We start from the raw sequence: 17147 nt of genomic DNA, 5'->3' as shown, positions 1-17147 counted from the left end.
GCTTCTGTAACCCTCAGTTTGTTTCCCAGAGTCTAGAGTCTCCCATGGTTTCTGTTCCTTTCTGGTCTGTGTTACTTTTGGGCTCTCTCTTCACTTACAGAATTCCCTTTAATATTTCTCATAAGGCTGGTTTAGTGATCACAAATTTTTTTTAGTTTCTGTTTGTCCTAGAAGCTCTTTTATCTCTCCTTCCATTCTGAACGACAGCCTTGGCTGCATGTTTTTCTCATTTAATACTCTGAATATATCATGCCAGTCCTTTCTGGCCTTCCAGGTCTCTGTGAATAGGTCTGCTGCCCGTCTAATGTTTCTACACTTGTAGGTTAACCACCTCTTGTCTCTAGCTGGTTTCAGGATTTTCTCTTAAACTCTGAAATTTGCAGGCTTCACTGTTATATGTCGGGGTGTTGATCTATTTTTATTGATTTTGATGGGGGTTCTCTGTGCCACCTGGACTTGAATGCCTGTTTCCTTCCCTGGATTAGGGAAGTTCTTAACTATGATTTGCTCACATATATTTTCTGTCACTCTTTCTCTTTCCTCTTCCTTTGGGACCCCAATTATTCTACTATTGTTTTGCTTTATGGTATCACTGATTTCTAGAAGCCTCCCCTCATTATCCAGTTGTTTTTCCCTCTTTTCCTCAGCTTCCTTTCCATCATTTTGTTTTCTATGTCACTGACTCTTCTGCCTAACCGTTAGAGCATCCATTTTAGACTGTATCTCACTTAAAGCATTTTTAATTTTGGCCTGATAAGATTTTATTTCTGCACTAAGGGATTCTCTAGTGTCTTTTATGCTTTTTTCAACCCTGGCTAGCATCTTCATAATCGTTATTCTGAATTCTAGGTCCAGTGTCTTACTTATATCCATGTTGATTAAATCTATGGGAGAGGGTATTATCTCTGGTTCTTTCTTTTGTTATGAATTTCTTTTTCTAGTCATTTTGTCCAAAGAAGAATAGAGGAATGAGAGAACAAAATAAAAAATATCACCACAGCCCCAGCAAAATATACAGTAGACAAATCAGAAGAGATCAGAAACCAAAAAAGAAAAAAAAGGGAAAAAAGAATATAATCTAACAGGTGGACAGAACAGGATGATACACTTGGTTCTGGGTGCATTTTGGTTTGTTAGAAGACACTAGATCCCAAAATTGTAAAGAAAGAAAAACTTGTGTATATATATGTACAAAAATAAAATTGGATACAGTGAAAGAAGCCAAAAATGAATATATTTATAAAATATAAATGTAAAAATGAAAATTAAAAAAAGACTTAAAAAGAGTTGATAAAATAAACTAGTTGAAAAGGAAAAACAGAAAAAAAATTAAACTGAAAGACTAAAGAATCATGAGGAAAAAAACCTCAAATTCTATATACTATTTTCCCCTTGTGCTGGAGTTTTTCAGTTCTGTGTGATCTGTAAACTTGGTATTAGCCTGATGTTCCTGCTGGCCTTCTTGGGGAGGGGCCTGTTGCACTGATTCTCAGGTGTCTGTGCCTGGGCGGAGTTGCACTGTCCTTGCCAGGAGGTGGGGCTCAGGGTAAGCTGCTTCACGTTGCTCTATGTGGCTTTTATTCCCTGAAGGCTTCCTGTGCCACTTTAGAGGATGAAAGTAAAAATGGCGGCTTCCTGATCGCCAGCCCTGGAGCTGAAAGATCCCGACCCCCACTCTTCAGTGCACCCTCAGGGAAAAGCAATCACTTTTGTGTGAGGCCAAATTCTGCAGACTCCTGCAGTGCGCACCCCAGTCGCTCCTCCCTGGGGGAAGGAGGAGGATCTCCCTGTGGTTCTGCTGCTTGCTGGGTCTCCCTGCTTGGAGAATGGTGGCCCACTTGTGCTGGGGTTTGTGGTTTATGGCAGCACTGAGCTGAGAGCCCACTCCTGGGCTCACTGATTGTAGCCAGCTTCCTGCTCCAATGCTTGGGAACTCTGCTGCACTCAGGCACCCCTGCTCTTTTTGTGACCCTGGGGTCCTGAGACCACACTGTCCTACCTAGGATTCTGTCCTGCTTCACCACCTGAGCACCTTTCAGGCAGGGATGTCCCTCACCAGAGCAGACTTCTAAGAGTTCCGATTTTGTGCCCTGCTGTTATATCACTTTCTGGTAGTCAGATTACCAAGGCTCCCAACCCCCCAGTTTATCTTCTGATATATCCCTACAGATTCACTTCTCTGTACCTCCTACCTTTCAAAAAGTTGCTTTTTTATTTGTAGAATTACAGTGATTCTTTTCTTAGAGCTCAGGTTGAATTCACAGGTGTTCAGAATGATTTGATAGAGATTTAGCTGAATTCAAGGGACCAGATGAAACAAGGGTTCCCTACTCTTCTGCCATCTTCCCTCAACTTCCTGGACTGTTGTGTTTTCATTTTCATTATGTATTTTTTGATTTACTCTTTGATTTGTTTTTTTTTATTTTTCCTTTGATTTTTTTTTTTTTAAGATTTTATTTATTTTTTGACAAAGAGAGACACAGCAAGAGAGGGAACACAAGCAGGGGGACTGTTAGAGGGAGAAGCAGGCTTCCTGTGGAGCAGGGAGCCCGATGCGGGGCTTGATCCCAGGACCGTGGGATCATGACCTGAGCCGAAGGCAGACACTTAATGACTGAGCCACCCAGGCGCCCTCCTTTGATTTCTTTATTAATCAATTTGTTGTTTGGTAGCATGTAACTTATTAGTTTCATTGTTTTTGTGTTCTTTCCAGATGTTTTTCCTTGTAATTGTTAGTTTCATATCATTGTGTTCAGAAAAGATGATTGATATGATTTCAGTCTTCTTAAATTTATTGAAAATTGTTTTGTGGCCTACCATGTGATCTGTCCTGGAGAATGTTCCATGTGCACTTGAAAAAAATGTGAACTCTGCTGTTTTTGGATGGAATGTTCTGTGTATGCCTGTTAGGTACACTGATCTAATATTCATTCAAAGCCACTGTTTCCTCATTGATTTTCTGTCTGTATGATCTCTCCACTGATGTAAGTGAGGTGTTAAAGCCCCTAATGTTATATTACTGTCAGTTTCTACCTTTATGTCTGTTAGTCTTTGCTTTTTGTATTTAGGTTCTCTTATGTTGGGTGTGCAGAAATTTTCAATTACTCTGTTGTCATGTTAGATTAATCCCTTTATTATTATGTATTGTCCTTTTTTTCTTTTGAATTCTCCAAATTTTTATTTAAATTCAAGTTAGTTAAAATAAAGTGTAATAGTTTGAGGTGTAGAATTTAGTGCTTCATCACATACAACACCCAGTGCTCATCACAAGTGTCCTTCTTTGTTTTTTTGCCATAGTCTTTGTTTTGAAGTCTGTTTTGTCTGATATATGTATTGCTACCCAGGCTTTTTTTTTTTATTTTTATTTTTTCACTTCCATTTGCATGACACATTCTTCCATCCCTTTACTTTTAGTCTGTATGTGTCCTTAGGTCTAAAGTTAGTCTCTTATAGAGAGCATATAATTTTTTTTTAATTTTTTTATTATGTTAATCACCATATATTACATTATTAGTTTTTGATGTAGTGTTCCATGATTCATTGTTTGTTCATAACACCCAGTGCTCCATGCAGAATGTGCCCTCTTTAATACCCATCACCAGGCTAACCCATCCCCCTACCCTCCTTCCCCTCTAGAACCCTCAGTTTGTTTTTCAGAGTCCATCATCTCTCATGGTTCGTCTCCCCCTCCGACTTACTCCCCTTCATTCTTCCTCTCCTGTTATCTTCTTCTTTTTCTTTTTTCTTAAAATATGTTGCGTTATTTGTTTCAGAAGTACAGATCTGTGGTTCAACAGTCTTGCACAATTCACAGTGCTCACGGTAGCACATACCCTCCCCAATGTCTATCACCCAGTCACCCCATCCCTCCCACCCCCAACCACTCCAGTAACACTCAGTTTGTTTCCTGAGATTAAGAATTCCTCATATCAGTGAGGTCATATGATACATGTCTTTCTCTGATTGACTTATTTCACTAAGCATAACACCCTCCAGTGTCATCCACGTCGTTGCAAATGGCAAGATCTCATTCCTTTTGATGGCTGCATAATATTCCGTTGTGTATATATACCACATCTTCTTTATCCTTTCATCTGTCGATGGACATCTTGGCTCTTTCCACAGTTTGGCTATTGTGGACATTGCTGCTATAAACATTGGGGTGCACGTACCCCTTCAGGTCCCTACATTTGTATCTTTGGGGTAAATACCCAGTAGTGCAATTGCTGGATCATATGGTAGAGAGCATATAATTTTTTTAAAAAAATTTTATTTATTTTAGTGAGAGCATGAGCAGGGGGAGGAGTGGGGGGGAGGAAGGGGGGATCTCAAGCAGACTCCTGGCTGAGAGTCTGGAGCTCAGTGGTAGAGCATTTGACAGTAGAAGTGGACCACTTACCCTTTCATTTCTGCACAGATTTTCAGAATGGAACTTTTAAAAATACAAACCTGAAACATCATTTTGTTGCTTAACATCTTCATCATTTTTCATGGTCTTTATGACTTATGAGCCATATACTTTTAGCAAGTCATATAAATCCTGTTATGATCTTGTCCTTATTATCTTTCCAGTCATATCTGCTTTGATTCCTCCCTCATACTTTAAGTTTCATGCTACTGAAATAAATTTCCTTTAGAGCCCAGAATGTCATCTTGTCTCCTCCATTTTTGTCTTTGTACATGCTCTTTCACCTGTGATATTCTTTTTTTCTCCCAACTCCCACTTACTCTTGTTAATTCTTACTGGCTTTCAAATATTCGAAATGAGCTGACACTTTCTGGAAGCCTTCCTTGAACTTTCCCTCTCTATGTCTGTCTCTCCTCACCTCTGACTTCTATTGACCCTTTTTGGCTTCGGTGCCCCTCTCTATATTTCCAGAATTTCTGAGTAAGTGCCCGTCATCACTTATCATTGATTATTTGTCTGCTTGCCCAATTACATTGTAAATACCATGAATTTCAAGATCCAATTTCTAGTATACACCATCATTATCATTGTCATAATAATCTTTAACATTTATTGACTATATACTAGACACTGTCATTAAACATTTTAAGTTGCATTATTTTGTTTGATCCTAATAGCAATCCTTCAAGATATGAGTAGCTATCATTATTCTCTTTTTCCAGTTGAGAAAAGTGAATACTGGTTAAGTATCATGCCCAAGGTTAGGTAGCTAGTAAGAGGACATAGAATAATTTGAACCCAGGAAAGAGAGCATGAACTTCTTTTTTTTGTCCTACTGTTTTTATAATGTTTAAAAGTGAATGCACATATACACATAAAGCACATAGACTAGTACCTAACACTTAGTATTTAATAAATTAGCTATAGATTAAAAAGCTTTTTTCCATAATATTTCAGCATATGAATATAATATTTTATTTAAAGACTTATTTATTTGAGAAAGAGAGGGAGAGAGAAAATGAGCAGGAGGGGCAAAAGGAGAGGGAGAGAGAATCTCAAGCAGACTCTGCACTGGGTGTGGAGCCCAATGCCAGGCTTGATCTCACAAGTCTGAGATCATGATTCTAGAAAAATCTGAAACTCAAGATGGGCAATGATGAAAATAAAATATGGAATAATTTCACTGTTAGGAGATAAATTACTTGTAATATTTTTGTGTGCGTATTGTTTCCTTTCACATGCACTGTTTATATAAATACCATTTAAACTTGCCCTTTTTGTTATGTGATGTTTTGTGAATAAATATCCAAATCAGTGATTAATAAAGTCTATCATTTATAGTGGCTACATGGTATGCTGTTGTGTGTATGTACCATTGTAATTTATCTCCTGTTGAATATTTCGATTGTTTCCAATGTTTAGCTATTATTAAAAATGTAGTACCCAAAATCCTCATATATTCACTGTCGAGTGCTGGGGAGATAATAATCTTGAAAAGTCAATAAAAATAGAAGATAACCAATATCAGTGCGTCTATATTTGCATAATTATACTTCATTTTAGAGTATCTCATGGAGAAAAAAAGTAATTGTAACAAATAATTTGCTTTCTTGGTATGTATTTTTTATTAAGTACTACCAATCTACAACTCTCCTTTTTAGAATTACAGAATGAAAACTTAAAAGAATCACATGAGAAGCAGGATCGTTTGACATCAGAACTAGAAGATATTAAAATGTCTTTGCAAAGAAGTGTGGTATGATATAAAAACTGATTAGTGTGTGATAAGCCTCACATTATGAATCAAGAGATATTTACTGAATGCTAATACTATGTACAAGGACCCAGAACTTCAAATAGAGAAGATAAAATCCCAATATACAAAATGCTTATAGTTTAATTAAAAACATTGGATAAAAACATGTCAAAAGTATAACTAAAATACAAGATCATGCTAGGTACCAGCAGAGATTCAGGCAAAAATTACTACAGTAGTTCTAAAAATTGAAAGACCACTATGGGCAAGGAAGACTCCATTGGGAGGTTGGGACTATAGATTGGCTTTGGGAGAATGGTGAATTGAAATAGTATTGAATGGGCATTCTGGATTGGCCAGGGGGTGGGGTGGGGGATGGAGTGATAGAATAAGGAGAGAGGGAGAGACAGCAAATTACAGAAGCAGATAAGTTGTGTTTTTTTTTTTTTCTTAAGGCCCTTGGATTATATCATTTGTTTTGTACTTTATTTCATTTAGAGTACTCAAAAGACTTTAGAGGAAGATTTACAGGTAGCAACAAAAAAAATCTGTCAGCTCACTGCAGAAAAAGAAGCTCAAATGGAAGAATTTAATAAAGCTAAAACTGCTCATTCTTTTGTGGTTACTGAACTTAAAACTTCTATCTGCAACTTGAAAGAATTATTGACAACAGAACAGCAAAGGTAAAAATACTTTTTACCTGAATAAAAACAACTTATTTGCAATATTCATTGCATTTTCTCTCCATTGTCAACTGACTTCCTAGAACATCTGTAACCAAGTCCCTCTCTATTTTTTTAAAGATTTTATTTGAGAGAGAAAGAGTGAGCTTGTGGGGAGAGGGGTAGAGGGAGAGGGAGAAGCAGACTCCCTGCAGAGCAGGAAGCCCGAAGTGGGGCTCGATCCCAGGACCCTGAGAACATGACCCACGCTGAAGGCAGACGCTTAACTGACTGAGCCACCCAGGCGACCCCCAAGTCTCTTTTTTAATGTAAAAAGTAGGAATATGTTTTGAAAGTTTGTATTAGGTAAGCAGGCATCCTGAGAAAATATAGCATGTATTCTCTAGGATAGTTCCCATGCATACTTTGTCACAGAGACAAACTATATAGACAAGCTCGTAAGTGCTGATGCAGTGATAGGACATATTTAATTAAACTGTGGATTATTATTAGCTTCATAGAAATAACTTCCTAGGGTGTGGGTTTATTTTACTGGGGTTTGTAACCTTTCTGATATATAAAATTAGTAACTAGCCTGGAACAGAGTAGGTAGGTATTCAAGCACTTTTATTAAATTAGTGAATTAATGAATATGAGTAACTATAAAATATTCACTTGCATTTCTAGATCAGCTTGTCTAAAACTTGAATTAACTTCCTCCTGTTTCACTTTTTTTATATTTGCATTTATAAAGCTGTGTTATGAGGCCTAAGTGATTATTTTTGTCCCATTAGCATTAGGGTTAATTAAGTCTGGTAGAATGAAAGAGAGGAACAAGCTTTTCTGTGAAGTCATGACCAGTATTTCTACTGCTTATGTGTGGTGGAGGAAGAAAAGCTAGCTTTTCTAAAAACTCAGCTCATCTTAGGTATTCTTGGTTGATCTAACTAAGCAATTTTCAAATTTTGAAACTCTAAGTGACCTTAAATATCATCTATTCCAATTGCCTCAGTTTTAGAGATGAGGAAGCAGAACGCTGGAGGAATTAAGTGAATTGTACAATTCTCACATTTATATTGCTCTTAAGGCAGAATTCGATGTAATAATAGTTACATATTCAATCTCTTTCAAAGTTCTAGAATGCATTAATTTGATTATCATCAGTAGCTAAGAGATAAGTTGTCACCATAAGCTTTAAGGTTTTTGTGCAGATGTAATTAATATAAAACTATGTATTAACAGTATCTTATTTTGAAGTGTTATGCTATATGGCATGGTAGGTACTCAAAAAAAATGTTTCACAATTGAGTGAATATATATTGTTAAATTGCACCAATTTTAGTTACTAGATGAATTCTGATTAAAATAATGTTTTACATTGTAAACTAATATATTTTACAAGATTGGAAAAAAGTGATGATCAATTGAAAATACTCACCATGGAGCTTCAGAAGAAATCAAGTGAACTGGGTAAGATTTAGAGAATAACGTGTGTACATGATAATATTAGCCAATTATAAAACCATCAACTATTTCAGAATAAAATATAGTTTCTCCTCTGTAATTTATCAATAATGATTATTTTGTAATTTTTATTTTGACTTTTCAAAGACAGAAAATTTAAACCTTAAGAAAGACTTCAGTTCCATTATGCAGTTCATAGATACCTAGATGTGTAAGGAGCCTAAGAGATGTTTGTAGTCTGTTTTTCTTATTTTAGGAGTTAGAGGCCTTAATAATTCTTAGTGGAAAATGTCTTATATTTTAATTGAGTTTTGAAATTTTCTTGATTTGTCATGTTAGATTATGAACTACTTATAGTAAAATGCTATCCTGTTTTGTCATATGGTATTGTTAATATTCAACAGATTTCATGGCCAAAAGAGAGAAATTCTGTAGTTATTTTGTGAATTTATGACCCTTTAATTAGCTAATCTTAATAACTCCTATGTTTCATATTTACAGATACGTACAGATATGGAGAATTACAAAGATAGAAAAACATTTTTTCTTATTTTGGTGAAAAGTATTATTTTAAAAATATGTATTATATTTTATTTTTAAAGAGAGGGAGTGAGAGAGCATGTGCAAGAGCGGGGATGGAGGAGGCAGAGGGAGAGGTAATCTCAAGCAGACTCCCCCAGAGCATGAGCCTGACATGAGGCTTGATCATAACCTGAGCTGAAATCAAGAGTTAGATGCTTAACCAGCTGAGCCACCCAGGTGCCCTGAAAAGAATTATTTTTATAAATTAAAATAACTCATGAATTGGCAGGTTTTTTTCTAGACTATCTATACAACTTTCTGTTAGCTTTATTATTAGCTCTGGGTGCTTGTATAATTAAAATAACTGCAAAAAATTTTGTCTTGGTAGGATGTTTGGTTGAACTTTTGAAACTTATTTATGCTTTTCCTTTGGCAATGCCTAATTTCCTACTATAGGCTAGACCAATCTTGGAGCATCCAAAATTGTACTAGTCAATTATAAATAATTTCTTTGGTGTTATTTTCTATTAGAATGATTGTAAATGCATTTTTCATCTGATTTTTAAATTTTCCTTCAATTGAATGTTGTATATTAAGGAATAACTTAAAATATCTTTAATGGATATTTATTTGTAATAATTCACTCTGATCTGACAATAAGAGACACTTAATTTCAAATTAACAAATCAAATGCATAAGGTGATTTTTCTCAGAGCAATATATATATATATTTTAATTTTATTATGTTAGTCACCATACAATGCATCATTAGTTTTTGTTGTGGTGATCCATGATCCATTGTTTTCTTTTAACACCCAGTGCTCTATGCAGTACGTGCCCTCCTTAATACCCATAACCGGGCTAACCAATCCCCCCTCCCCTCTAGAACCCTGTTTGTTTCTCAGAGTCCATAGTCTCTCATGGTTCATCTCTCCCTCCGATTTCCCCCTCTTCATTTTTCCCTTCCTTCTCCTAATGTCCTCCATGCTATTCCTTATGTTCCACAAGTAAGTGAAACCATATGATAATTGACTTTCTCTGCTTGACTTATTCCACTTAGCATAATCTCCAGTCCCATCCATGTTGATGTAAAAGTTGGGTATTCATCCTTTCTGATGGCTGAGTAATATTCCATTGTATAGATGGACCACATCTTCTTTATCCATTCATCTGTTGAAGGGCATCTCGCCTCTTTCCACAGTGTGGCTATTGCGGACATTGCTGCTATGAACATTGCGGTGCATATGGCCCTTCTTTTCACTACATCTTTGTCTTTGGGGTAAATACCCAGGAGTGCAATTGCTGGGTCATAGGGTAGTTCTATTTATAAATTTTTGAGGCACCTCCCCACTGTTTTCCAAAGTGGCTGTACCAACTTGCATTCCCACCAACAGTGTAAGAGGGTTCCCCTTTCTCCACAACCTCTCCAACATTTGTTGTTTCTTTTTCTGTCCATTTTTGCCATTCTAATTGGTGTAAGGTGGTATCTCAGTGTGGTTTTGATTTGAATTTTCTTGATGGCTAATGATGATGAACATTTTTTCATGTGTCTGTTAGCCATTTATATGTCTTCAGAGAAGTGTCTTTTCATATCTTCTGCCCACTTTTTGACTTGATTATTTGTTTTTTGGGTGTTGAGTTTGAGAAGTTCTTTATAGATCTTGGATACCAGCCCTTTATCTGTAGTGTCATTTGCAAATATCTTCTCCCATTCTGTGGGTTGCCTCTTAGTTTTGTTGACTGTTTCCTTTGCTGTGCAGAAGCTTTTTATCTTGATGAAGTGCGAAAAGTTCATTTTTGCTTTTGTTTCACTAGCCTTTGGAGATGTATCTTGAAAGAAGTTGCTGTGGCTGATGTCAAAGAGGTTACTGCCTATGTTCTCCTCTAGGATTTTGATGGATTCCTATCTCACATTGAGGTCTTTCATCCACTTTGAGTTTATCTTTGTGAATGGTGTTAGAGAATGGTTGAGTTTCATTCTTCTGCATGTGGCTGTCCAATTTTCCCAGCACCATTTATTGAAGAGACTGTCTTTTTTCCATTGCATGTTTTTTCCTGCTTTGTCAAAGATTATTTGACCAGAGTTGAGGGTCCATATCTGGGTTCTCTATTCTATTCCATTGGTCTATATGTCTGTTTTTGTGCCAGTACCATGCTGTCTTGGTGATCACAGCTTTGTAATATAGCTTGAAATCGGGCAACATGATGCCACCAGCTTTGTTTTTCTTTTTCAACATTTTCTTGGCCATTCGGGGTCTTTTTGATTCCATACAAATTTTAGGATTGTTTGTTCCAGCACTTTGAAAAATGTCATTGGAATTTTGATCGGGATGGCATTGAAGGTATAGATTGCTCTGGGTAGCATAGACATTTTAACAATGCTTATTCTTCCAATCCATGAGCATGGAATATTTTTCCATCTTTTTGTGTCTTCTTCAATTTCTTTCATGAGTGTTCTGTAGTTCCTAGAGTATAGATCCTTTACCTCTTTGGTTAGGTTTATTCTGAGGTATCTTATGGTTTTTGGTGCTATTGTAAATGGAATCGTTTCTCTAATTTCTCTTTTTACAGTTGCATTGTTAGTGTATAAGAAAGCAACTGATTTCTGTGCATTGATTTTGTATCCTGCCACATTACTGAATTGATGTATGAGTTCTAGTAATTTGGGGGTCGAGTCTTTTGGGTTTTCCACATAAAGTATCATGTCGTCTGTGAAAAGAGTGAGTTTGACTTCTTCTTTGCCAATTTGAATACTTTTATTTCTTTTTGTTGTCTGATTGCTGTTGCTAGGACTTCTAGTATTATGTTGAACAATAGTGGCGAGAGTGTGCATCCTTGACCTGTTCCTGATCTTAAGGAAGAGGCTCTCAGCTTTTCCCCATTGAAGATGATATTCGCTGTGGGTTTTTCATAGATGGATTTTATGAACTTGAGGAATGTTCCCTCTATCCCTATACTCTGAAAAGTTTTAATCAGGAAAGGATGTTGTATTTTGTCAAATGCTTTTTCTGCATGAATTGAGAGGACCATATGGTTCTTCTCCCTCCTCTTATTAATGTATTCTATCACATTGATTGATTTGCGAATGTTGAACCACCCTTGCATCCTGGGGATAAATCCCACTTGGTCGTGGTGGATGATCCTTTTAAGTATTGTTGGATCCTATTAGCTAGGATTTTTGTTGAGGATTTTGGAATCCATATTCATCAGGGATATCGGTCTGAAATTCTCCTTTTTGATGGGGTCTTTGCCTAGTTTGGGGATTAAGGTAATGCTGGCCTCCTAGAATGAGTTTGGAAGTTTTCCTTCTGTTTCTATTTTTTGAAACAGCTTCAGTAGAATAGGTATTATTTCTTCTTTGAATGTTTGGTAGAATTCCCCAGGGACTCCATCAGGCCCTGGAGTCTTATTTTTTGGGAGGTTTTTGATCACTGCTTCAATCTCATTAGTGGTTATTGGCCTATTCAGGTTGTCAATTTCTTCCTGTTTCAGTCTTGGCAGCTTATAGGTTTCCAGGAAGGCCTCCATTTCATCCAGATTGCTCAGTTTATTGGCATATAGTTGTTGATAATAGTTTCTAATAATTGTTTCTATTTCCTTCGTGTTAGTCGTGATCTCTCCCCTTTCATTCATAATTTTATTAATTTGGGTCCTTTCTCTTTTCTTTTGGATCAGTCTGGCAAGTGGTTTATCGATCTTATTAATTCTTTCAAAGAACCAACTTCTAGTTTCATTGATCTGATCTACTGTGTTTCTGGTTTCTAATTCATTGATCTCTGCTCTAATTTTAATTATTTCTCTTCTAATGCATGACTTAGGCATTGTTTGTTGCTTTTTCTCTAGTTCTTTAAGGTGTGGAGTTAGTTGGTGAATTCGGGATTTTTCTATTTTTTTGAGTGAGGCTTGGATGGCTATGTATTTCCCCCTTAGGATCGCCTTTGCAGTATCCCATAGGATTTGGACTGATGTGTTTTCGTTCTCATTGATTTCCATGAATTGTTTAAGTTCTTCTTTGATTTCCTGGTTGACCCAAACATTCTTGAGCAGAGTGGTCTTTAGCTTCCAAGTGTTTGAATTTATGCCAAATTTTTTCTTATGATTGAGTTCCAGTTTTAAAGCATTGTGGTCTGAGAATATGCAAGGAATAATCTCAATCTTTTGGTATTGGTTGAGACCTGATTTGTGACCCAGTATGTGGTCTATTCTGGAGAAAGTTCCATGTGCGCTTGAGAAGAATGAGTATTCTGTTGTTTTAGGGTGGAATGTTCTGTAAATATCTAGGAGGTCCATCTGATCCAGTGTATCATTCAAAACTCTTGTTTCCTTGTTGATTTTCTGCTTAGATGATCTGTCTATTGCTGAGAGTGGAGTAATGAGGTCTCCTACAATTAACGTATTGTTATCAATATGACTATTTTGGTTAACAGTTGGCTTATGTAGATGGCTGCTCCCATGTTGGCACAGATATTTACAATTGTTAGATCTTCTTGTTGGTGTCCAACACCACCCTTTAAGAATGATATAGTGTCCTTCTGTGTCTCTAATTACAGACTTTAGTTTAAAAATCTAATTTGTCTGATATAAGAATTGCTACCTTAGCTTTCTTTTGAGGTCTGCTGGCATGGAAGATGGATCTCCATCCCTTCACTTTCAGTCTGGATGTATCTTTAGGTTCAAAATGGGTCTCTTGTAGGCAGCATAGGGATGGGTCCTGTCTTTTTTATCCAATCTGCAACCCTGTGCCATTTTATGGGAGCATTTAGGCCATTCATGTTGAGGGTGATTATTGAAAGATAGGAATTAATCGTCATCATGTTGCCTGTGAAGGCGTTGTTTTTATAGATTGTCCCTGTCAATTTCTGTTGTATATGACTCTTGGGGCCTTTCTCCTTTTATAGAACCCCCCTTAATATTTCTTGCAGGGCCGGCTTAGTGGTCACATATTCTTTCAGTTTCTGCCGGTCGTGGAAGCTCTGCATCTCTCCATCCATTCTAAATGACAGCCTTGCCAGATAAAGTATTGTTGGCTGCATCTTCTTCTCATTTAGTACCCTGAATATGTCTTGCCAGGCCTTTCTGGCTTGCCAGGTCTCTGTGGATAGATCTGACGTTATTCTGATGTTCCTCCCTCTGTACGTAAGGAATCTCTTCTCCCTAACTGCCCTTAAGATGGTTTCCTTGGTTTTAAGATTTGCAAGTTTTACTATTACATGCCGGGGTGTTGGCCTGTTTTCCTTGATCTTGGGAGGGGTCCTCTCTGCCTCTAGGACGCGAATGTTTGTTTCATTCCCCAGATTAGGGAAGTTCTCAGCTATGATTTGCTCAAATACATCTTTTAGTCCTCTCTCTCTCTCCACCCCCTTCGGGATTCCAATTATTCTGACATTGGAACGCTTCATGGTGTCACTTATTTCTCTGATTCTATTTTCTTGGATTTTGCGTTGTTTTCCCCTGGCCTCTCTTTTCCCTTTTTATCTATTATATTGTCTTCCAGGTCGCTTATTCGTTCTTCTGCCTCAGTTACCCTAGCTGTTAGATTATCTAGATTGGATTGGATCTCATTGATAGCATTTTTAAGTTCTGCCAATTCAGCTTTCATTTCTGCTCTTAGAGACTCTATGTTGCCATTAATTGATTTCTCCATTCTAGCCATTGTCTTCACAATTGCTAGCCTGAATTCCATCTCCGACATCCTGGTTATATCTGCATCCATTTGTAAATCTGCAGCATAAGTCATGATCTCTGAGTCTTTTCTATTTTGGGGGTTCCTCCTCCTAGTCATTCTGTTGATGGGTGTTTGAGGGAATGTATAGAGTGCAAATTATTGACCAGAACCCAAGCAAGATGCACCTGTTTTCTAGGGACCTTAGGGTTGCTGGCCTCTTGTTTTCCCAGCCTGTCTTCTGTGGGAGGGGCCTGCCCACGCTGTTACTCAGGCAACCCTGTTTGGGCAGAGTTGCCCTGCTCCCCTGTGGCAGGGGATGGGCTCAGCGGGAATCAGTTTTGGGGGCTTTTGTTCTCTGGTGGCTTTCTCTGGCGGCTTTCTGTGTCTCTTTCGCGAGTCAGAGCAGAAGAGACCGTTTCCAACCCTCTGCCTCAGAGCAGAGAGACCGCAATCTGGTCTTCAGTGAGCTCTCCAGGCCACACCGTCTCCGTTTCTGCCCGTGCTGCTATAAACTGCAGTGGCCTGGGTTGTGTGCCCCTCTGCAGTGCTCCCAGTCCTGCCTCCAGATCGGAGCACGTCTCTGCCCTTTGTGCTTCTAAAACCACCAGCCGCTCCCAGTTCGCCCACGCGACCCTGCTGCTCCGCTCCAGGTTGCCACCCCAGGGGCTGCCCTAAAGTCCTTTCCCCACCGCTACCGGTCTGCAAGTCTCTGCCCCCTCCCCAGCGAGCAAGGCTGTTGCTCACCGGCAGTGTAGGATCCCCATGGCCAGGCACCCTCCCGCTGCCATTTATTCTCCGATATGTGCCCACGGAATCAGGGTTCCCTGCTTCGTGCCTCAAAACCAACTGCCTGCAATATTCTGTTTGTAGAGGTCCAGATCTTCTTACATCTCAGGCTGGTTTCGTGGGTGCTCAGAGTGGTCTGGTAGATATCCAGCTCAATTCCGGGGACCAGTTGAAATAGGGTCCCCTACTCCTCCGCCATCTTTCCTTCTAATCTCAGAGCAATATATTAAGAGAAGTTTGGATAAAGAATTCTTCTAGAACTGTGAAGCAGTTCTATGTGTGTTTCTTAGCATTATCTTAGGTGCTGTGGGAACATACACAAGATGTAAAGTACCATGGTCTTGAGAAATCTCTATATTGGGGGGGAAATTTGAATACATAAAATCATTAGAACAGTGTTGCCAAAATGAGGGAATGAGCAAGAATTCTGTTAGGATAAGAGAAGGGAATATTGGACCTTCTATTTATTTTATGCTTTTCATATGTTTTATAATGAATATCACAATACATGTATTTCTATTTTAAAATTGTATATGATATATAAATATGTATTTGTGTTTTATACATATTTATGTATTTGGGGTGAATTCTCACAGATTTGTTGCTGATGGAGATGTGTTAATGCTGATGACAAGAGGAAGCCAAAGGTATCAGTGTAGACTGCAGAATTGGAAAAGACTTTATAGAAGAGGTAGATTTTAAAAGTAGACTTTAAGGTATAAAGAGGCTTTGCGTAATTGTAGAGAATGGTGGAATGTGGAAAGCATTTTATGTAGAAGAGCAGTGTTAACAATGACATAAGTGATCAGCATTAGCTTATTTCCTTCTTTGGTTAAAAGTATAGTTCTCAAAATCGGAATCTTGGATGATATTCTTTTCTCTCTTTTTCTCCCTTATCTTTCTCTTCTAATTGGTTATCCAGTGCTATTGTTTCTAACTTTTAATATCTAGCTCATAAAATGTACATAATGTAACTTTGTCTTTTGAATCATTCCCTTTTTCTTCATCTCCACAGACCTAGAACAGTTCTAGCCCTTATTTTTTCTTTCCTGGTTTTAAGATTCCAGCACATTCTCTTAGTCTGCCAGAGGGATGCATGTGAGTAACATAATGGAACACAAGTTGTATTTGGCAGATAAATCATCAAACCGTGTTTCAGATCGTCCTCATTTGTCTTCATCTTTGTTCATCCCTTGTTGTATTTAATAGAATACAAACAGAAGGTTTGCCTTATTTTCGTAACCTTTTTTCTTGCTGAAATAGCCCTTATTCTTATTGCTTTGTTTCCTGATTATGCTTTTCATTCTTCCTTGATGGTATATTCTTAAGCTTACGTCTTGCTTAGAATATTCCTCCATCAGCCTCCATCATTCCCTCAGCAGTCTCAGTCATTGACTCATTCTAAGGCCACTTTTTTTCTGCACAGATAAAGTCTGCTCTACCTCTTATATCTTGGTATTAGGTCTGGACCATACACCTCTGACTAATACTAATTGTAATAGCTTGAGAATCAGTATTTTTGTTTCTAGTCTTGTCTCTTGTTGATTCTCTGCACTGATGCTAGAGTGTTCCTTTAAAAATACAAATCTGACTATTCTGTGTTGTAAATTTAAGAGTCATCTCATTGCTTGAGCGTGAACTCTTTAAATATCACCTGTTTTATTGCTCATTTAAAAAGTAGTGCAGACAAAGCAAATTAAAACCAACTGTAAATACAAAGTCTTTGTCAATTTATTCTGTTTTTGACTTGGTAGTTTGCTTTGTTTCTTCATATGTCTCCTCTCTTCAATTTAGTCTAATGTTGCTCTAAATAGGTTTTACTCCTGTGGTTATTTTTCTGTATCTGTACCTATGTTTGCTTTTACTCTGTTATGTAACAAATTC

At 37.6% G+C, this 17147-nt stretch overlaps 1 protein-coding gene across 3 annotated transcripts in view; it reads left to right on the top strand.

Annotated features, from left to right (window-relative positions):
- SYCP1 (synaptonemal complex protein 1) overlaps positions 1 to 17147 on the top strand; it is a 129066-nt gene that overhangs the window by 35382 nt on the left and 76537 nt on the right. For all 3 annotated transcript variants that reach the window (XM_028102103.2, XM_028102102.2, XM_088022917.1), the window contains exons 12-14: positions 6070 to 6164; positions 6663 to 6847; positions 8229 to 8296. In XM_028102103.2, the coding sequence (XP_027957904.1) occupies positions 6070 to 6164; positions 6663 to 6847; positions 8229 to 8296 (348 nt within the window). The remainder of the gene's footprint in view (positions 1 to 6069; positions 6165 to 6662; positions 6848 to 8228; positions 8297 to 17147) is intronic.

Source organism: Eumetopias jubatus, unplaced genomic scaffold (genome assembly GCF_037043125.1).
Source record: "Eumetopias jubatus isolate StellerSeaLion01/CBP00866 unplaced genomic scaffold, mEumJub1_p1.0 scaffold_4, whole genome shotgun sequence".
Taxonomy (NCBI): Eukaryota; Metazoa; Chordata; class Mammalia; order Carnivora; family Otariidae; genus Eumetopias; species Eumetopias jubatus.
Note: the sequence above shows the minus strand (reverse complement) of the source record. Positions and strands in the feature narration are given on the sequence as shown.